This window comes from Hemiscyllium ocellatum, chromosome 6 (assembly GCF_020745735.1).
Source record: "Hemiscyllium ocellatum isolate sHemOce1 chromosome 6, sHemOce1.pat.X.cur, whole genome shotgun sequence".
Taxonomy (NCBI): domain Eukaryota; kingdom Metazoa; phylum Chordata; class Chondrichthyes; order Orectolobiformes; family Hemiscylliidae; genus Hemiscyllium; species Hemiscyllium ocellatum.
The window spans coordinates 83,975,686-83,998,246 of record NC_083406.1 but is presented as its reverse complement, the minus strand read 5'-3'; the positions used below and the strand labels follow the sequence as shown (position 1 = coordinate 83,998,246).

General features: G+C 38.9%; 1 protein-coding gene across 6 annotated transcripts in view; it reads right to left on the bottom strand.

Annotated features, from left to right (window-relative positions):
* The window catches only part of sgcg (sarcoglycan, gamma), a 644,218-nt gene that overhangs the window by 224,137 nt on the left and 397,520 nt on the right, over positions 1–22,561 (bottom strand). For all 6 annotated transcript variants that reach the window (XM_060826731.1, XM_060826730.1, XM_060826734.1 and 3 more), the window contains one exon: positions 19,053–19,154. In XM_060826731.1, coding sequence (XP_060682714.1) covers positions 19,053–19,154 — 102 coding nt within the window. The remainder of the gene's footprint in view (positions 1–19,052; positions 19,155–22,561) is intronic.

Genomic DNA, 22,561 nt, shown 5'->3' with positions numbered 1-22,561 from the left:
GTTGAGTTGCTTGTACTCTGCCTATTGCGAATATCAGAAAAGACATGATTCAATCTGCCAGACACAGGAATATATGGCCTTTGCACCTGACATGACACTGGTACAGGAATTCATATACTGCATTACTAACTTGTGTGGCAGGTTGAACTTCTTTATTCAGGAATACTCAAGCTCTGTATTACCAATTGACAATAGAAATCCTTCTAATTCATGAAAGTTGCAGCATTTTGGGGAAGCTCCTGGAGAGCAATTGGTTAATGTCTTTTCATATTCTGGACCTGAGGTACTGTCTTCCCATATCCTTGTTTTATAGAAAACACGGCAGCGACAGATGTTACCAATGACCATGTAGATTATCTTTTTTGCAGCTCCATGCACGATAGTAGAAGCTGCAGTGTCTCCTGATGATCCATCAGTCTGAGCCTCCTCACACTCCCCTGGTATCCATTAGGGTGGGCCACATTATCCTACATTCCCACTTTGGGAAAAGACATGTCTTCTTTCATTAAACACTGAACATGGAGCTGAACATGAAGCTGATCTCTTAAATGGCTGCATCCTACAAGCTTCCTTCTATGGTGCAACATTGACCTGTGTGCAGTCAGGCCTCAGGTTGGAAAACTTTCAGAGCCAACAAGATTCAGCCCATGATGAACATTGGCATTTGAGATCTACTTGTGTTAAAGTGTTTTGGAATTAGTGAAAGCAGCATTATGTGTATTAATGGATTAAATGCCATGTTTGAAAAGTCAGAGTTTAAATTGAGAATGATTTACTTAGAAAGCGCTGTGCGATTAACACAGCAATCTTTCCAAACTGACATTTAATCTATCAATATAAATCAACCAGACTTCAATCATTCTTTAATTACAATTACAAAACTCCAAATATAAAATGGATTTTAGTTGTTTCATGAATATGCTTCAGAGACACCATGACTGAAAGACTATGCAGATTGACTTCTCTTCATTTAATGCCCTTTTCTAGTGTTACAGCTCAGATACCTGTATATATGAAAAGACATAACCTATGGCTAATGAAATAAAGTGACAAGTCTTTTTAGAAAAAGCTAAAAGATTCAATTTGTAAGAATATGCAGTCAATTGCTTTATGGCCAAATAGCTTAAATAAAATTCTCTCTTTTACAGCTGGAAACCACATTTATCCATGACCACAACTATTGAATGCTATATACATTATCAATTTAATTGTTATTTTAAAATGATAATTAACTATTTTTTGTGGAAAGCATGCTTGGTATTTGTTATTTATTATGATGCTTCATTTCCTACCCTTTCTGGAAAATTCCTATGCATAAATATTAATAACATGTGAAAGTATCTCTCAGAATAACTGTGGAAAATTACATCACATGCTGATGATATCACCAATAACTCAGTGGCTGAATATGATGTAAAAATAATTTTAAATTATGTTATGCATAATGAAGATACCTCATTTCCTTAGCCAGCTGTTCCAGTGAACCTATAACACTGGCATCTGGCTGGCAATATGAAAGATTGAGTTAACAAGTGTGGTGCTGGAAAAGCACAGCTGGTCAGGCAGCATCTGAGGGGCAGGAGAATCGATGTTTTAGGCATGAGCTCTTCATCAAGAATGTTGGGGTGGGGTGAAGAGGGGGTAATGGGGGGGTGGGGAAGGAGGCTGAGGGATAAACAGGATGTGGGGGTGAGAAGAAGGTAGCTGGGAAGGCGATAGGTAGATGCAGGTGGGGCATGATTGTGATAGGTCACTGGGGAGAGTGGAGTGGATAGGTGAGAAGGAAAATGGACAGATGGGACAGGTCAATAGGGCAGTGTTGAGTTGTAATGTTGGATCTGGGATGATGTGGGGCAGAGAGATTCGGAAACTAGTGATGTCGACGTTGATCCCAAGTTGTTGAAGGGTCCTAAGGGAGAAGATGAGGCGTTCTTTCCCCAGTCATCACGTGACTTAGGCTTGGCAGTGGAGGAGGCCAAGGACTTGCATGTCCTTGGTGGAGTGGGAGGAGTAGTTGAAGTGGTTGGCCACAGGATGGTGGGGTTGTTGGGTGTGTGTGTGTCCCAGAGAGGTTTCCTGAAATGATCCGCGAGTTGGTATTCTGTCTCCCAATGTAGAGGAGACCATATTGACAGCAACGGACACAGTAGATGAAGTGGGTAGATGCGCAGGAAAATATCTGCCAGATATGAAAAGATCCTTTGAGGCCTTGGACGGAGGTGAGGGAGATGTGGGTACAGGTGTTACACCTTTTGCGGTGGCAAGGGAAGCTGCCGGGTGTGCAGGCTGGGTTGGCGGGGGGGATGTGGACCTAACGAGGGAGTCATGGATGGAATGATCTCTGCAGAAATTAGCTAAGGGTTTGGGAGGGAAACATATCTCTAGTGGTAGGGTGTGGTTGTAGGTGGCGGAAATGTTGGAGGATAATGCACTGTATCCAGAAATTAGTGAGGTGGAAGGTGAGGACCAGGGTGGTTCCATTCTTGTTCTGGTTCCTCTGAACTAGGTACGTTTCTGTGCAGAAAACAACTTTAAACTATTATAAAGTTTGAAATGGTGTACAAACACAATTCACAAATAAAATAAACGTAAAGATAAAATAAACTTTAAAATAATAAGTAGAATATAAATGCAATTTGCAGAAATCAATTAAAATAATTAAATGTATCTTGATAAAGTTTTAATTGATTAGTCTCCATCTCATGGTGGAGGTTGATCAGTGTGGATAGAATTACCTATGCCAACGAACCCCTGCCATTAGGTGAGTCCAGCACTTCGCTGCTAGTTCAGAATGGCAGCCAGGATCAAGTGGACTCTGGAGGCTTTAAATGTATGAACAAAAAGTGGAATTGGAGCTTGGGGGGAATCTGTGGTTAGAGGTTGGTCGAAAGTGTTTGAGAGTAGAACTAGAGGACAGCCAAGGGGTTGAGTCCAGGAGCAGAAACATAGGGAAAAGGCAAGCTGCAGAGTAAATCTGGAACAGGTAACACTCAATTGAAACTCAGAACATCAAATTACTATATTGTCACAATGTTACTAAAGAAAATGTTACTTTAGACAGAAACGCACTGAGTTTGATTACACGCAATAATGGTCAATCAAATGACTAAGTAAATTACATTTTGTTGAAATGTAGTTTATAAAATATTGATGTCACACCATGTTGTCTGTCTGTATGCTAAGTGAGATTTGTAAATTACCTTCGGGTCAAGACAAGCAAGTGGTAAACAACAAACAACTAACTGTTACATTTATAGCTGTGTCAAAAGGCAAATACTAAATCACAGCTTTGACTTCTAGGACATTACTAAATCTTAGCTTTATTTGGTTTTATAACTTGGCATCTGTAACAAGGTTATACATTGTATTGCAATAAGTTATATAATCAATTTTGTAGCTATGGTTATTTTGACTTTCATGTATTTATGGAGTGTATTGTGATATGATACTTCACTACATCAGTTTTAACACACTTCAGTTCAGTAATGTGGTTTGGTCTGCTATGGTCCAATGAGAAGTCTGGTAAACCATGTCACCCCTATATCGTTGAAGAACAAACAGCAACCCTGAAAAGACAGTATAATCCTTTCCAAGTGATTGACACTTCAGACAACCAGTCAGGAGCTAATAAGAAGTGATATCAGTAAGATGGCCATCACTTTTAAGAAGCCGAATCAAGCTGTTTTGACCCGTTAAGTTGCTCTGGTATTCACTGATATTGTGGCTGATTTGTTTATGCTTTGAATTCTACATTCCTATCTAAGCCTGATAACCTTTGATTCCCTTGTCAAATGTATGAACATGTGAACAAAAGACTGGAGTAAGGCCATTCAGTTCATTGACCCTTCTCTGCCTTACAAAAAGATCATGTACGGTCTGACTTTAACCAAAAATCCACAATCCCACCTACCCCAGATAACATAACACCTCATTTCTTACCAAGAATCTATCTATCTCTGCCCTCAAAATGTTCAAAGTTTCAGCTTACATCACCTTTTCAGGAAGAAGGTTCCAAAGATTCCTGACACTCTGTGAGAAAAAGAAATTAATTTCTTTTTTCAATGGGTAAACCATTCTTGTTCAACAGTGAGCCCTGGTTTTAGAATCTCCCATAAGAGGAAATATCCTCTACAGAGCTACCTTGTCATGAATCCTCAGGATCTGATGTGGTTCAATCAGAAGTTGCCTCTTACTCTTCTAAATGCCAGCAGATATAAGTGCAACCTGTTCCAACTTTTTCTCAAAAGATAACTTGTCCACTCCAGATGACATATGATCTCTAAACTGCTTCCAATGCATTTACTTCCTTGTGTAAATCAGGTCACCAATGCTATGCACAGTACTCCTGAAGCACTTTCACTTGTGCACTGTATTATTGAAGCATAACCTTAATCCTTATTTCAAGCTATCTTGTTTGAAAGGATACTACAACATTATCCTTCATAATCATTGCTATACCTGCATATTAACCTTCTGTGACTCATGTACTGGCATGACTAGTTTCACAGTGCCATCCTTGATTGACAATACTACCTCTTCACCTTTACCTATTGTTGTATTCTTCATGAGTATTATATACCTCTTAATACTGGATTCTACCCTTATCATCATATAACCGTGTTTCCATAATGGCTATCAGGTTAAATTTATTTACCTCAATGTGCACTGTCATTTAATTTACTTTCTTACGAATATTATGTGCTTTCAAATACGGAACTCTTACATGTCTTGTTGTGTTGATGTTAACATATATTGATATATATGAATGAACTCTACCCACCCGTCTCTTCACAGGTGGTGGGTTGAAACGTCAAATGCTTCTCCAAGAATCATCAGCATAAATAAAAATCTGGGGTTAAGAGTCAGATGATGATCATGTGTAGTGATTGGAACCATGGCCATGTGAAACTCATTGGCTAGGAAATTCTTGATTGGAATTGTTAACCTGAGCCAATCAGGGAGCTCTGGCTGTCAGGTATAACTAGGAGATTTGACTCCTGTCCTTATACACATACAGCAGAGGCAGTAAACAAAAAAAAGAGAGAAAAAAAAATACAATGAACAAGAGATACAAAGGTTCTCCTCAGTCAAGAAATTAGCTTTGAACTGGTTGGTTGTAGCCCACGTACAGTGTTCAAATAAACAGAGGATGACTTGGTGATGAGACCTTGAAACCATTAGCAATTGTTGGAAAAACCAATCTGGTTCAGAGAAGGAAGCTGCTATCCTTGCCTGATCTGAACTACATGTAATTCAATTCACTGCAATGTGGTTGACTTTCATCATCTGGGTGATCAAGGATGGATAATAAATATTGGCCCAGCCAGCAATACATAGCCTTTGAAAGAAAAAAACGTCTTGCAGACACTTTAACTTTGAACTTAAACTCATCTAATATTAGAGATGCTAAAATTCCATCTGATATTTCCTCCATCTTGAATACTATCTTCTATTCACCTGAAATATTCACAATAGGCAAAGAAACCCCTTCATTTAATGAAATTGTTCTCTCTCTGCATTATGTAATAGTAAGTGTATGTACCTGCTTCAGCATCAGCTGTCATCTGAGGACAAGTGCAGTGCCCATGCGATCTCTACATTTTCTTGGAGAGGGAAACAGTCTCACATTCTGCTGCAAACATTAAGCCAAATCTCCTCCCACAAACAGAGCATCAAGGAAATGAAGATTGAAAGAGTGTACACAATGGAATATCATTGTGTTCTGTGTGTTAATGTACAAAGAAATAAAATTCACAATGTCTACAAGAACATTGGTACTTTGAAGGAGCCAAATGGTGCAAAAGCATGAAAAATTCTTCTGTATCCAAGTTTCAGCAAGTTAAACATTGATAAAAGGTCTTTAAGTAATCCTTTCCCTGTCTAATATGGGCCCAGAAATCAAGGAACACTCCTCAAGTTACAGCACTGCCTTTTGCAGAGGCTGAGCAGGGGAAAGTAGATTGAAAGAAGTTCCTTTATAACAGCAATAATTATACTGTAGGTAGCATGCAACAGGCAAGATGGCACCAGGTACAACCAAATGGCCATGTGGTGATTTCAGTAGCCTTATTTTTAAATTGGGATAGGACAGTCTGATTCCTCATTCTGAAATGACTTAACAACAGACAATGAAAGGAAGATCCAAATTACCTTGATGGAAGCTGAAAATTTCATTATTTAATTTGGAAATCCCAGTCTTCAGTATTCTGGCTGGTTTAATCGAGGAAGTTCAGCCACAGCTATAACATTCGGTAGACTCCATCAGCATTTGAATGCTAATGTTTCACTCTATGATGCCAGAGTGCTAACCTTCAAAATCTGCCATGCCATGCAGTCAAATTCCAGACAAAAAGAAATGACCTGACAATTAAGCAGCTCCATCCACCCAGCCAAAGAATGCAGATTTACTTGGATTTTGGGTTTCCAGTTTATCAGTGGAAAACTGCCAAGTAACTATTCAGACAGAGTTCAGGGAAACTTTCATCAAAGCATTCCATTCACAGGCTTCCAGTTGAACATACAAGGGGAAAATAAAACACCATAAAAAGGAAAAAAATGAGGGAATCAAGCAGGTTTTTGGTACTGGAACAAAGCATTGCTAGTCATGCAACTGTCAAGACTGAGATAGTGATCCTAAAAAGGACTCTGAAAAAGAAGTTGCGATCAGACTAACCTCCTAAGAAAGTAAAGTGATATTTTAGATATAGTGATAAACTTCAGTGAGAAATGCATAAAAATACAAGACAGCCAAGGAGTCACTTGACAGGCATACAGTGGGGGTGCCAAACAGTCTGCACCAGGATATGCTTGTGTCGTTGCTGGCTCTCACTAATGATGCACGAGAGGTTTATTAAACACTGAAAGATTTATTGACTCACAATTTCCCCAGAGTTGTCTAAGAAATAGCACAGTGTTCTGTGCCAACAATAGGTCACAAACAAAGAATTCCCAATGTGCAAGGTCATGTTTTCTTGAAGCTGGAGCAAGTTGTTTCACTAATAATTGTATTTTTTGACATTTTTGTTGCCTTTAACATTTGATTTGTAACAATTATTGGCTACTTCATTCATTTTGTTCTCAGATTGCAACATTTAATCAAGCTTCAACCATTTTCATGCATCATTAGGCATTCCTCATATTCCTACTCCTGAGATGGGTGACAGGATCTTATTTGTTGATGGATTGTGGGTATTGGTAAACCCAGCATTTCTTGATCATTCATAATTGCCCTTGTGAAGGTATTGGTGAGCCACTTCCTTGAACTGTTCCAGTCAATGTGGAATTGCGCTACCCCACTGTGATTTAGGAAGGAAACAGTGAAGGGACAGCAATGAGGTAATAATTCAATAATGTCGGAACTTGCCTGTTGTGCAAATGCCCTGTGCATCTGTAGCTGTTGTTCTTCTGGGTCATAACGGCTGTGGTTTGGAAGATGATTGATGAGTTGCTGCCTTGTCTCTTGTAGATGGCACATATTTCCATCTTTGTGCATCAATGGTGGTGCGACTGAATATTCAAAGTAATGAAATGGTATGCCAATCAATCGGGTTACTTAGTGCTGGATATTATTGAGCTTCTTGAGTGTTGTCAGAGTTACACTCATCCAGGCTTAGGTCACACTCCATCAAACTCTGCAGGAATGTAAGAACATAGGAGCAAGCACAGGCTATTCTTCAGTCTAGATCCTCTGGTTCGATCATAGTTGATCATTTACCTCAATGCCAACTTCCTGTGTCATCCCTGTATCCTTTGATGTAATTCGTATCTAGACATCTGTCAATTTCAATGTTAAGTATCTCCACTGACTGAGCTTCCATAGCCCTCTGATACAGTGAACTCCAAAGACTCATCATCTTCTGATGAAGACGTTGCACCCCATCTCCATTTAATGGCTTGTGTCTTATTCTGAGCTTATTTGGCCTGGAGGTCACCACCCCACTTTTCAAAATCTCTCTTCAAACATATCTCCCCCCCCCACCCACGAGATTAGCCTGATGAATGTGCATTGCAATCCTTATATAATAAAGACATTCTTCCTTAGATGAAGAGACCTTAACTCCACATGATACTCCAAATGTGGTCTCAACAAAGCTATATAAAATTGCAGCTGAAAATATGTTGCTGGGAAAGTGCAGCAGGTCAGGCAGCATCCAAGGAGCAGGAGAATCAACGTTTCAGGCATGAACCCTTCTTCAGAAATGCCTGAAACGTCGATTCTCCTACTCCTTGGATGCTGCCTGACCTGCTGCGCTTTTCCAGCAACACATTTTCAGCTCTGAGCTCCAGCATCTGCAGTCCTCACTTTCTCCTATATAAAATTGCAACAAGACATCTTTAGTCCTGTACTCCAACCTTCGTTGCAGTGAAGGCCAACACACCATTTGCGTTCTAATTACTTGCTGCACCTGTATTATTGCTTTTACTGACTCATGAACAAGGACATCTGGTCACTTTGGACAACACCAATTCCCAATCTATCACCATGTAAGAAATACTCTGGCTTTCTGTTTTTCTAAATTCACAACTTATTCACTTTATATTCCAGCTGTCATGTTATTGCACCTTCCCTTAGCTTGACTAAATTCCCTCAAAGCCTTATTGTCTCCTTCCCACAGCTTTCATTCTGAGGTAGGTTTACAGCATCAGTAAGTAATATTTCGGTCCCCTTATCCAAATTATTTATATAGATTGTGAATAGCTGTGGTCTCAGCATTGATCCCAGTAGCAACCCCATGAATCACAGCCCGCCTGAGATCTTAAAATCTGAGAATGACCTGCTTAATTGTCTTCTCTGTTTTCTGTCTGTCAACCAATTCTCAATCCAGAGAATATTACCCCCAAACCCATGTGATCTGATTTTGTTTACTAACACCTGAGTCTTATCAAGAGTCTTCTGGAAATCTAAATAAGATAAAGCTGCCCGAACCCTATTAGACTATATGACTGCTCACTTATTAGAGAAAGATGACTGGCTAACCTAAGGACCACAACACCTCAGGCAAGGGGAGAGGTTGAGAAGGAGAGTCATCATGTTCGCCTCACATGGTGTGGGAATGTGATGGGATCACTCTGCATCACAAACGAGCCAGCAAGCCAACTGAGCGAGCTAACACCCCCCCTACAAACGTCCTTCACTGGGACTCAAAACTGAGCCGCAGTGGTGAACATGTTGAATGCTAACTACTAGACCACAATATCCCACATATTTTGGTTCATCTTTACTATGCTATAAATAGAATCCCCAAAATACTTCATTAGATTTGTCAAATATGATTCTTCTTTCATAATTTCATGATTCTGTCCAATCATGTTATTATTTTCTGTGCTGAGTTAACATATTCTCATAATAGGATCCAGCGTTTTCTGTATTTCTGATATCAAACTAATGGAATCAGAATGCATGCCATTGTGTGAGGTTGAAAGCAAGACAAACAACATTTCTTTGTGGAGAATTTAGATATTTTCTAATCAACTTGTTCAGAGATTACACACGTCTCAAGCACATGAGACTTGGCACCAGACCTTGTGGTTCAGATGCAGGTCATTATCATAAGAGCCCTCACAGCTACTTGTATGTTTCAGATAATTATTTGTCTCCTTTAACTTTAAACAAGCATTAACAACTACCAGTTTGCTGTAATCGTCACTTTCTCTCTTCCTCCCTTCTTTAAAAGTTTGTTACTTTCCAGCCAGTATAATTATCCACAAAGTGTATAGCATTTTGGAAGATAACCACCAATGCATTCATTATGTCTTTGATCACTTTCTTCAACACTCTGGGAGGTTTCTCATCCTTCAATCCAGTTAATTTTTTGAGTAGCAGTTCTTCTAATACAAATTTCTTTGTGTTTCTAATGTTTCTAAAGACAGTACTTGTTTAGTTTCTCTGCCAGCTTTCTATTCTCCATTATAAATTTTCCTGCAGCTACCTCAAATGGACCCACATTTGTCTTCACAAATGATTTATTTTTTAGATATACCTAAAAAAATGTTACAACACCTATATGTTTCTCGCTAGTTTTTATTCATTTTCTCTTTTCACTTTCTTTGTCATTTGCTTGATCAGCCTTTGCTGGATTCTAAATAGCTCCAAGTCCTGAGGCTTATCAGTTTTTTTTGCCAACTTTATCAACCATTTTGTTTGATCTAATGCAATTTTTCATTTCCCTTCTGAGATTGTTGATTCATCTTTCCTATTGGGCTTTTAAATCCTAGAGGACTGTACATTTGTTTTAGATCATGTAATGCTTCTTTAAAGACTGAACATTTTCTGTCTTCTGTCAATTCTTTTGAGTATTTTTCTAATCGACCGTAGTTAACTTGCCCTTCACATATTCTAGCTTCTTTCATTCAGACTGAAGACCCTAGTTTCAGAATTAATTATATCACTTTCAAACTTAGTGTAAACTTTTATCATATTATGAACACCGTTTTCTAAGGTTCCATTTTTAGCAATGTTATTAATTGGTCCTTTCTTGTCACATAATCTAAATGTAAAAGCTCAAACCCGTAGCTGGTTCTTCTAAGTACTGTTCCAGGAACCTATTGCATATATAATCCAGGAAATTCATCCCCCACAGCATTTGTGCTCATTAGATTTGCCAGTCTAAATGGGATTTTAAGGTGCCCATTATTATTGCATTACCCTCTTACATGCACCTCAAATTTCCTGTTTGTACTTTATCCAACATTGTTAGACAGCTTTTCTTCACAGTTGTCACGTGATGTGGACATGTGGGCATTTATTGCTCATTTCTAATTGCCATGGAGAAAGTGTTGATGAGCCACCTTCCTTCAATCTCTGCAGTCCTTGGCATGTAAGAATACCCATACTGTGTTGGAAAGGGAGTTTCAGTGTTTTGGCTCAGCCATGGTGAAGGAATGGTCATATACCTTCAAGTCAGAATAGGGATATTGCAGGTGGTGGTGTTCTCATGCATCTGCTGCCCTTTTCCTTCTAGATGTTAGAGTTCATGGTTTGAAAGGTGCTGTTGAAGGAACCTTGGTGATTTATTGCAGTGCATCTTGTAGAAGGTAAACATTGCTGCTTCTGTGTGTCAGTAGGAAGGGAGTAAATATTAAAGGTGGTGGACGGAGTGGCAATCAAATGGATGTCTTGTCCTTAATAGAGTCAGCCTTCTTGAATGTTGTTGGAGGTATACTCATCTATGCAAATAGAGAGCATTCTATTATATTTGTGATGAGAACATTGTATATGGTGAATAGGCATTAGGAAAAGCAGAAGAGGTTTACTTTCTGCATAATTCCAAGCCTTTAACTCATTCTTGTATCTTTTATATGACCAGTGGAGTTCACTATCTGGCATGGTTCTGGTTCTAGCAAAGGTGGCATGGTGGCTCAATGGTTAGCACTGCTGCCTCACAGCACCAGGATCTGAGTTCAATTCCTGCCTTGGGCAACTGTCTATGTGGAATTTGCACATTCTCCCCGCGTCTGAGTGGGTTTCCTCCAGATGCTCGAGTTTCTTCCCATAATCAAAAGATGTGAAGGTCGGGTGAATTGGCCATAGTATTAGGTGCATTAGTCAGGCATAAATATAGGATAGGAGAATGGGTCTGGGTGGGTTACTGTTCGGAGGTTCAGTGTGGACTTGCTGGGCCAAATGGCCTGTTTCCATTCTATAGAGAATCTAATCTTAACATTGGTTAGTGGTAACCTGCAGGACGTTGTTAGTGGGAGATTCAGTCATGGTGGTGTCATTGGTCATCAAGGAACACTGGTTATATTCTCTCTTGTTGGAGATGATCATTGCCAGGCTCTTGTGTGGTGCAAATGTTAATTGCTACTTGTCAGTCCAAGACTGAATGTTGTTCCATTTAATCATATGAATGATATGAAGTGGAATGGATCTACATATGAACTGAGATCACTTCAGGACCTGAAAAATCCAAAATGGTGCCAAACATTGTTCAATTGTCACTGCACATGTAGCCTTATGATGGCTGGATGCTCATTGATAAAGCAGCTGAGTTTGGTTGGGTTGAGAATTCCGCTGTGAGGAACTCCTGCCGAGGTGTCCTGCGAATGAGATGGTTGACCTCCAGTAACCACATGACCATCTTCTTTTACATTGCATAGGACTTGAAACAATATAGATTTCCATTGACTCCAGTTTTGATGGTGTTCCTTGATACCATACTTGGTCAAACGGTGTCTCGAATTTCAGGCAGTCACACTCAGGCAGTTACCTATAAATAACTACTATCGATGTTTACAAAAATCTCATATTTGAGGAGTTGGGCGATCACAGATCTCCCACCTCTTACCAGCTCTTGTAGCCACAATATCCATATGGCTGGTCTTGGAGTCATAGAGATCTATAGCTTTGGAAAAAGCCCTTCAGACCATCATGTCTGCATCAGTCAAAAAAAAATCACCTCATGATTCTAATCCCTTTTTTTTTAGCACTTTGCACATAGTCTTATAAGCCTTGGCATCACAAGTGTACATCTAAATTCTTTATAAATACTGTGAGAGTTTCTGCCTCTATCACCCATAAAGGCAATGAGTTCCAGATTCCCACCATCCTGTGTATGAGAAGGCCCAGTTCGCTTTCTAGTCAATGGTAACATTGTGGGGGAATGTAGCAATCATGATCCTGTTGAATATCTTGTTGGAGATAGCCATGCCTGGGTCTTCTATGACAGAAATATTACTTACCACTCAACAGTCTAAGCCTGAAAGATGTCCAGATTTGCTTAATGTGAACATAGACTATGCCAGTATCTTTGGAGTTGTGAATGACATTGAAACTTGTTGATCTCCACTAATCACAACAATCTCCCTTTGTGCTTGGTTAGTATGACTTCATAAGACCGTAAGACCACAAGACATAGGAGCAGAAATTAGGCCATTCAGCCCATCAAGTCTGCTCCGCCCTCCAATCATAGTTGATAAGTTTCTTAACCCCATTGTCCCACTTTCTTCCTGTAACTCCTGATCCTCTTGATACTCAAGAACCTATATACCTCACTCAATGACTTGGCCTCTACCGCCTTCTGTGGCAATGAATTCTATAGATTCACCACTCTCTGGCTGAAGAAATTTCTCCTTATCTCCGTTCTAAAATACGTTCCCTTTACTCTAAGGCTGTGCCCTTGGGTTCTAGTCTCTCCTACCAAAGGAAGCATCTCCCCAATATCTTCTCTGTCTAGATCATTCAGTATTCTGTATTCTGTATGTTTCATTTAGATTTCCCCACATCCTTCTAAACTCTATTGAGTATAGACCCAGAATCTTTAAACTTACCTCGTATGTTCAGCTTTTCATTCCTGGGATCATTCTTGTGAGCCTCTTTTGAACATGCTCCAAGGCCAATACATCCTTCCTAAGATAAGGGGCCCAAAACTGCAAACAATACTCCAAATGTGGTCTGGCGAGAGTCTTATAGAGCCTCAGATGTACATCTCTGCTTTTATATTCAAGTCCTCTCAAAATAAGTGCTATCATTGCATTTGCTATCCCAACTCAACTTGCAAGAATCCAAAACTAGATCTCCCAAGTCACTTTGCATTTCAGACTTCTGAAGTTTCTCTCCATTTAGAAAATAGTCCATGCGTCTATTCTTCCAACTGAAGTGCATGACCTCATAAAGGTCCTAGGGAGTGTTGCTGAACAAAGAAACCTTGGAGTGCAGACTCATAGCTCCTTGAAAGTGGAGTCGCAGATAGATAGGATCCTGAAGAAGGCATTTGGTATGCTTTCTTTTATTGATCAGCGTATTGAGTACAGGAGTTGGGAGGTCATGTTGCGGCTGTACAGGACATTGGTTAGGCCACTGTTGGAATATTGCGTGCAATTCTGGTCTCCTTCCTATTGGAAAGATGTTGTGAAACTTGAAAGGGTTCCGAAAAGATTTACAAGGATGTTGCCAGGGTTGGAGGATTTGACAGGGAGAGATTGAATAGGCTAGGGCTGTTCTCCCCCTGGAGTGTCAGAGGTTGAGGGGTGACCTTATAGAGGTTCATAAAATCATGGGGGGCATAGATAGAATAAATAGACAAAGTCTTTTCCCTGGGGTGGGGGAATCCAGAACCAGATGGCATAGGTTTTGGGTGAGAAGGGGAAGATATAAAAGAGACCTAAGGGGCAACTTTTTTACGCAGATGGTGATTTGTATATGGAATGAGCTGCCAGAAGAAGTTGTAGAGGTTAGTACAATTGCAACATTTAAAAGGCATCTGGATGGGTATACATATAAGAATGGTTTGGAGGGATATGTTGGGTACTGGCAGGTGGGACTAGATTGGGTTAGGATATCTGGTTGGCACGGACAAGTTGGACCAAAGGGTCTGTTTCCATGCCGTACATCTCTATGACTTTATGTTCCCATATTGTATTCCATCTGCCACTTCTTTGACTACTCCCCTAACCTGTCCCAATCCTTCTGCAAGCTCCCTGCCTTCTCAATGCTACCTATCTTTGTATCATCTGCAAACAAAGCCAGAATGCCCTCAGTTCCTTCATCTAGATCGTTTATATATATCGTGAAAAGTTGTGGTTCCAACACAGAGCCTTGTGGTTCCAACACTGAGCCAGCTGCCATCCTGAGAAAGACCCTTTTATCCCCACTCCCTGCTTCTGTCAGACAGCCAAGCTAGCATCTTGCCTCTTGCCCTTATCTTACTCAGTAGCCTCCTGTATGGCACCTTGCTAAAGGCCTTCTTGAAATCCAGATAGATAACATCCATTGGCTCTCCTTGGTCTAAACTGCTTGTTACTTCTTCAAAGAATCCTAGAAGATTTGTCAGGCATGACCTCTCCTTAATGAAACCATACTGACTTTGCCCCATTTTACCATATATTTCCAAGTATTTAGAAATCTCATCCTTTACAATAGATTCCAGGATCTTACCCACAAGTAAGGTTAGACTAATGAGTCTGTAATTTTCCTCTTTTGCCTTACTCCCTTTTTAAGCAGAGGTGTCATGTTAGTGATTTTCCAGTCCTTTGGGACCTTCCTGATTCCAACAGTTCCTGAAGGATCATCTATCATTATCCCTTCAGATATCTCCCTTAGAACTCTGGGGTGGAGTCCATCTGATCCAGGGGATTTATCCACCTGCAGGCCATTCAGTTTTTCTAGCAATCAGTGGAGAGTTTCCCTTGATTTTCAATGCTTTCAATTTAGCTAAGTCTTTGCGTTAACACACTCAGTCACATCTGATTTGACATCATAAGCAATCGGTCTCACCATTATTCTCGGAAACTCAGCATCTTTTGCCTGCATATAGACAGAGGCTGTAATGAGATAAGGGGGTCGAATCATTTCTGCACTGATCACAGTTGCAGCTCAACAAATGTTGTAAGGTTCTTTGAACAGATTTGTAATATGTCATATGTCTTCAACGAGTTGTATAACTTTGGACAGATCAGAACTGTGTATTCAACATGACATTTTGTTGTCGAAATTGAAAAGTCACCTTAAAATGTTGGAAGTTAATGGTGGACATGTGTTTTTATTGCTAATGTTTTGGATCCAGTGACCCTTCCTAAGAAAGGAAACGTTAACTCTAAGTTCTTTTCACAGATGCTGCCAGACCTCCTGAGCTTTTCCAGCAACTTCGGTTTTTGTTTTTGATTTACAGTATCCACAATTCTTCTGGTTTTTATGTATATTGATTGATATATTTGTAGCCCGCAATTTTTAATCACCAACTTCAATAATTGATTATGCATCATGTAATTTTGCAATGACCTGCAGCGCTCTTACTGCAAAACAAGTATATGAAGCAAGATTTCAATTGTAAATTGCATCTCAAAGTTGTAGGCCATGCAAGGATGAGGTATGATTATGCAGAGGATGCAGTGAAACAGTTGCAGTTTTGTGCAGAGACTTGGCATGGCGACAGGACATAAATTCATCGGAAATGTGCATCCACAATTTTGATGCACGTTGTCACAGGAGTTTCTGATTGAAAAAGCAAACCTTCATCCAGAACAACAGAGTTGATTTAACTTCCAACAAGTTTTTAGGCAAGTAAAGGGTGGATGCACACAAAATATACCTGTATGCATGATTTCAGATCCAGTCTTTTGTTAATTCATGAGCCACTGATCTATATTATGAGTCGAAGCACATGGGAAGCACCAAAATAAAACCAAGAACTGCAGATGCTGGAAATCTGAAACAAGAACAGAAATTGCTGGAGAAACTCAGCATATGGACAGAAAGCAGAGTGAATGTTTTGGGTTCAGTGTCCAATTGTCAGAACAGAAGCACCAACTTCCATTAGCAGATGGAAGTGAGAGTCTGGCTAACAGATGTTGCCTGATGTACAAGGTATTGGTCACTGAGAAAGTGCTCAGCGCAGAAAGGGGATTAGGTCCAAGTTAACATCTGATCAGTCCCATTGTTATGTCTACTTTCATAAACCATTCACCTCCTTCCTACTTAGGTTGGCACCTCAGATACCTATTTACTGTGAGATGTTGAAACGATTGTTCGCAGAATTGGGCCGTTAAGTACTCACATTTCCTTTAAATACTTTCTGTCTTGGAATATGATTTATGGCATTCATAAAATTGCAAAGGTAAATGCAGTTTCCGTTTGCTACAGATTATTCTTTGTACATGGAAAATGGTTTTATTTCTAATGCGTATCTTAGGCAGAGAGAGCATGTTGTGAACATTTGTCCCCTGGACTCTTCCATATAATAGTGTAGAAGTGCAGTGTAACACACCAGTACTTTCCACATTGTAATTCAAATTCTGTTACTTGCCTGCAAAACACCAGACTAACTTATCTCTGATGACTCTTATCACAAATACTAGTCTTGAGTCAAGCATGTCTGCAAAGTCTGCCAGTCTATATGACTGTACCATCAGCCAAGCTCCCAGTTAAACCTGGAAAGACTGGACTCATTGTTGCAACTTTGATTTTTACCTGCGTCAGCTCCTGCAACACTCTGCACACCAACAGGAAGCTATGGGGTTTTAATGTAAGGATAAACTTGGTGGTCATTTGAAGCTAAATAATACAAACCAGCATAAAGTGTTGGCTGCTTAACTCTCAATAATCTCAGGGAAATGAATAATTCAGATGACTCTTGTTGTCCACCAAAATGGCCTAAAACGCAGAAAGAAGTCATTCAGCCATCATGTCTGCACTAGCTCTCCAAATAAGTGATTCACTTAGGTCCATTCTGTCACCTTCTTCCCATATCCCTGCTAATCTTCCTTTCCCAAGAGCACTCAAATTGAGTGCTTCAATTGACCTGCCTCCACCACAATCTCAAAGTTTGTCCCTGACCTTAATTAGTGGAAATGTTTTTTTTCATGTCACTTTTGCTTTTTTTTTGCCAATTATTTTAAACCTGTGCCTTCTTGTTCCTGATCCTTTAACATACAGGAACAGATTCTCCCTATCTCCCTGTCAATGATATGTGGATTTCACCAGGTATAAATCTGGTGCATTATATCACACATTTAGGTGATTTCATAATTTGACTTATTCTGATTTTAGTCAATGCACAGATTTTTTTTTTCCACAATTAAATGATAAATTATTTACATAATGGTACTAGGGTAATTTTGGACTATTCTAACACTGTCCCACCCACTTCTGGCTCCTTCCTGCCAACTTTGCCAGGATATTGAAACAGGTTTATCCCCACTTATGCAATATGATTCTAAAATGGTTTTAAATCTGAGCAGAAACTGTTCAGAGAGTGTAGCATTTATTTAGTCAGGAAGAAAACAAATATGATATTAAAATGTAAGCCCCGTTGTAATGCCATTTCAAGGATCCAGAAGTCTGATTACTGTTAGCTTAATCTTTTGGAGCTTTTTTACTTGCATAGAGCCTAGAAGTAATTTGGAATATTTTTGGAGGTGCCATGAGTTTCTCGATTTCCTGGATAGTGCTCCTACATTTTCACAGGGATAGGGTTGTTCAGAGGAGTTTGATGACCTCTGCACACAAAGAATGGAACAGGCATGAGGGCCGCAGATGAAGTGTCTCTGGGTCAGCAAGACAACAAAGTGATGGAACAGAGGCCAGCGAGACAATGAGTCTGAATCAAAACCCCTTCTAAGCTGGTGCTGGACTTCACCATGCTCTTTAACAGCCTCAGGAGACTGGTTGGCATGCCTGCCAATTCACCTAGCATCTTGGTATGTTTGCTTATTCAATATAGGCTGCCCCATGGACGTCCTTATTTGAGTCAACTGCAATAGTACTCACCTACCACATCGGCTTCTGGTAATGGGCAAACAACCTATACCTTTACCCTTCGATGAATGATCCCAAATCAATACGTGCCTCTAGATACAGGCAATGGCATTATTTGAGCTGGTGTTAACGGTCAGATTAGATAACAAAGATACTGCATTAATGCTGTGCAACTGTTCTTTCTCTCTCCTGAAGCTGCATGAGTCCATGAGACCACATCATTTAAAAATTTGTAATTTGACCTTCAAAGGTTTTAATTTGGTAGGTAGGTTTTGGGTAAAAGAACAAAACAGATAGATGGAGTTATGGCACAGATCATCCATGATCTAATTTAATATAGAAAAAGCTCAAGGACCTGAATGGTCTATTTCTGTTCTTATGTCTTTATATCAATTCATCGCTCTATTACTTTAATTTATAGGCAGTAGCCCACTTAATGACATTAATGAAGTAACAGGGAGAGGAATTTGATGTAAGCCTGTTCAATGTTTGCACAATAAGATGACCAGTTATAATTTCCAGGCTTATAAGCCCATTATTACATTTCATGGAGCATTAGCAAGGACACCTTCAAACTTTCTATGCTCTCCATTACCATCCCATTAGTAAACACATAATCGGTGTTCTGCCATGAGCCAGAAATCCCAATGTGCATTCCCAATTTTGGAACTTCTGCAAAGGAAGCATTGAATCATCAAATTTATTCTAATGGAAAGATAAATTGTCCTTGAGCTCTGACAATAATTGCCAGTTGGATTCACAAGTTGTTGATACGTTTAACATTTCACAGCACTTAATAATGGTGAACATTAAATTCTCTTACTTCACTGGAGTTCCATACAAGATTATTACTACATACCGTTCTGGAGCGAATTTCTTTGGCATACAACGGGAAAAGAAATTCCGACTCTCCTTCCAGACGAAGTCCATTTTCTGTAACTCTCAGATATCCCATTCCATCCTGCAGGAAATAAAATCAAGCACAAATCAAACTCTAGACCATGCTGCAGAGACTGATGGGAAATTTCAGAATTATATCTAAGAGGAGACATAGTAGAGGCCTTATATATTCTGAATGTAATTAAAGACCCCAATGGAATCATAGCTATTTAGATTACTGAATACTGTAGTTAGCTTTCTATACCATTATCTCCAGCATAGTGAAAATCCTGTGTGGAACGATAACACAAAAAGCAACCAACAAAAAAAAAATTACTGAACACTTTTGTCTCACATTTCAATGCCCCCTTAATCTAACCCCAAGCAAATATCAGTAAAGTTTATTTCAACCACAAAACAGGCAGGCTAAAACAAGTGACAAAGTGCACAGATACGCAATCATGCAGCATGAGTGATTTTAACAGCAGACTAACTTTTCATAGATCACCCCTCATTGTCTGAAACTGGCCCAAAGTTCATGGGAAGTAAAAGGATCAAAAATTTCAATTTCACATTTAACTGTCGATTCCGCACCTAGTGAATGAACATTAGTAAAATTGTCACTGGTATTTCAATCCCAGGCAGTGGTAATCCAGGACAAGTCAGATCTCAAAGTGAAACGTGACATGATAGACTATTATTAGTTAATGTGGTGGGCAGTCACTGAACATACTCACATGAGACTGCCACTTTACCTTTAAGGAACAAAATATATCTACACTAATCACTTAAAAGAAGAATTAAACAAGCTATGATAGTGTGAAAGTATCGTGTCAGAAACAGAGGAAAAAGCCCTTTTTCCCAAAAACATAATTTACAGACACTCAACTCCAATGAAGTATCTCTCCAATTTTTTCTGTTTAATGTCTTACTCAATTGACAAGTTTGTTTGCATTTCCTTTCAGAGCTTCTTCACATTCATCAGATGTCATTATCTCCTTTAGTCTCAGAAACAGTAAAATACAGGTTAACCCTATTGATTTTTCTCACAGAAACTTTAGGATATTCAGCATCTTTCCCAGCCTTTCTCCTTGATATGCTAATTAAAAATTATTTCAAGTTGGAAGAAGTTCATTATGTAAACAGTCTTTCTGCTGAAATTAATCTTTCCTTCCAAACTCAATTGGCTAGCAACATTTGATTACTTTTCTGTATATCACAAAATACAACTTTGTCAACATTTCATCAATTAACTCCCCATATAGATTGCTAGCCATTTAAATTAAGTCACTAATTTTCTTGGGAATGGTGTTTGAACTCTGTTAAAAAAAATCTGATTTCTTAAAAAAACACAAGTCAATGTCACAGAACTGAAAACTAAACGTCCTTTTTCCTCTACTTTTGAATCCAATCTCCCAAATAATATATCGTAAACCTTCATCATACATTTCGTCATCACCCTATTCATACAAAGGTACTTTAAGAGGCATTGTAATTTGCTATGACAATATATGAAAATCACTAGTTATATTTTACTTTGACAGCATTAAGATTTAGCATTAAACACACAAGGATTTGCATAACAATCATATTTTTACACAAGGCTATTTTGATGACAATGTTAATTTTCTTCCATGACTATTCTAGGCAAGATATCTGCTATCCCACTCTTTTTTTAAAAATCAGAAATCAGTTGCAGAACTCATTTTAAAATGATGGGGCTATTGTGGCATTAAGCTCTAACGAAACTAATCTCAGATTTTTATTAAGAAGTTTCATTAGAAGAATGATTATAGTCTATACAAATAAATAAACAGTGATGTATGAAAATGTGGTTAAAATCGCTCATGCTGCATGATTTAGTATTTGTACACTTTATCTCTTGGTTGAGCCTGCCTGTTTTGTGATTGAAATAAACTTTACTGATATTTGCTATGGGTTAGACTAAGGGGGTATTGAAATGTGAATTATTTGATATGTACACTTGAAATAATGTAGAACTAATGCCAGGTCTTGGTGTCTTTTTCTTGTCTGCTTAATATTTCTGTTGATACACATTTCATTTCCTGCAAAAATAACCGATTGGTCATTCTGAGACCCATCTCAATTTCTTGTAACAGTGCTGCAACAACATTGAGGTTGTTGGCATCAACAGCCAATTTAAATTGCTTATGATACTTGGTATTCCTAGGACAGTTACAATAGTCAGCAAAGCTTTCATATTGTCAAAGACACTTGGATATTCTTTTGCCTGTTCAAATTTCTTGTCTTTCTTTGATAAGCTTGTCAAAGGAGATACTATAGCGTCGAAATTCGGAATGAAGCTTGGATAAAATGCACACATATTACAAAATTTCACTTCGGCATGGAAAAGCCCTTAGTTTTACTTTCTAAGTGTTATGTAGCTTGTCCCATGGTAATGATTCAAATATGTCATTTTTTTCTTTGGCAAATGCACTTTTAACCAAATTTATGACCAAATTTGCCATTTGTAACTGATCAACCAGTTTGTCAAGTGTTATAAATGTTCTTCCCAGGTTAGACTGAAAGCAACCAAATAAACAATATAGACAACACATTTGCACAACTTTTAGTAGTTTTGCCAGTTAATAATTGAAACATTGCTGATACATTTTATCTTCCAAACTGCATGACTTTACATTGATAAAATACAGCAAGTGTTACAAAAACTAGTATTTCTTTGGTTGTTTCAGTCAATAGAATTTGCCAGTATTCCTTTAAATACTCAATCTTCATAGTACATTTTATTTTTCCCATCCCATCAATATAATCATCCCATCAGGGAATTGGAAATGAATCCACCTTTGTTATCACATTGACTTTGCAATAGTTGTGATCAATCTACTTTCAACATCATCACCATAGGTGAGATCCAGCTACTTGTTATGCCACATGGGATAATGCTGGAAAATCAAGTCTCACAATTTCTGGAGGCATCACAAGAGGTAAAGATTTTTAAGAAGTATGCAGAATTGCCCATTTTGCCTGTCGATCCAAGATGACAGAACGTTTGGACCAACTTTCTGTACCTAACTATCTATTACAAATAAACAGATTCTGACTACAAACAATTATGAAGCTCTAATCTACTTATAAACTCACCCTCTGCAAACATACGCTCAGGCACAAATAATCATGTTATTTACGGGGGAGGGGAAGACTAGGGAAGGAGTTTAGCAGTCTCTATTCAGAGGGTTTGCTGAGATCTTCCTTTTCCTGATCAGAGCACTACTTCGTAACTTTCCTCTTCCAAGTACTTTCAGGAGGCACAGGGCAACTGCGTCATAATTTATAAAAGTCACTGACATATTTCTTAAAAGTTACACCATACAGTAACTGATGAGGGTAAATAATCTGGTTAACTTCAGGCATGAGATGCCTTTAACTGCACAGCAAAAGCCATTCCTTACCTTCCAGCGGTCTGATGGCTTCTCCCTCAAACATTCACACCGATAAGCTGTTCAACAA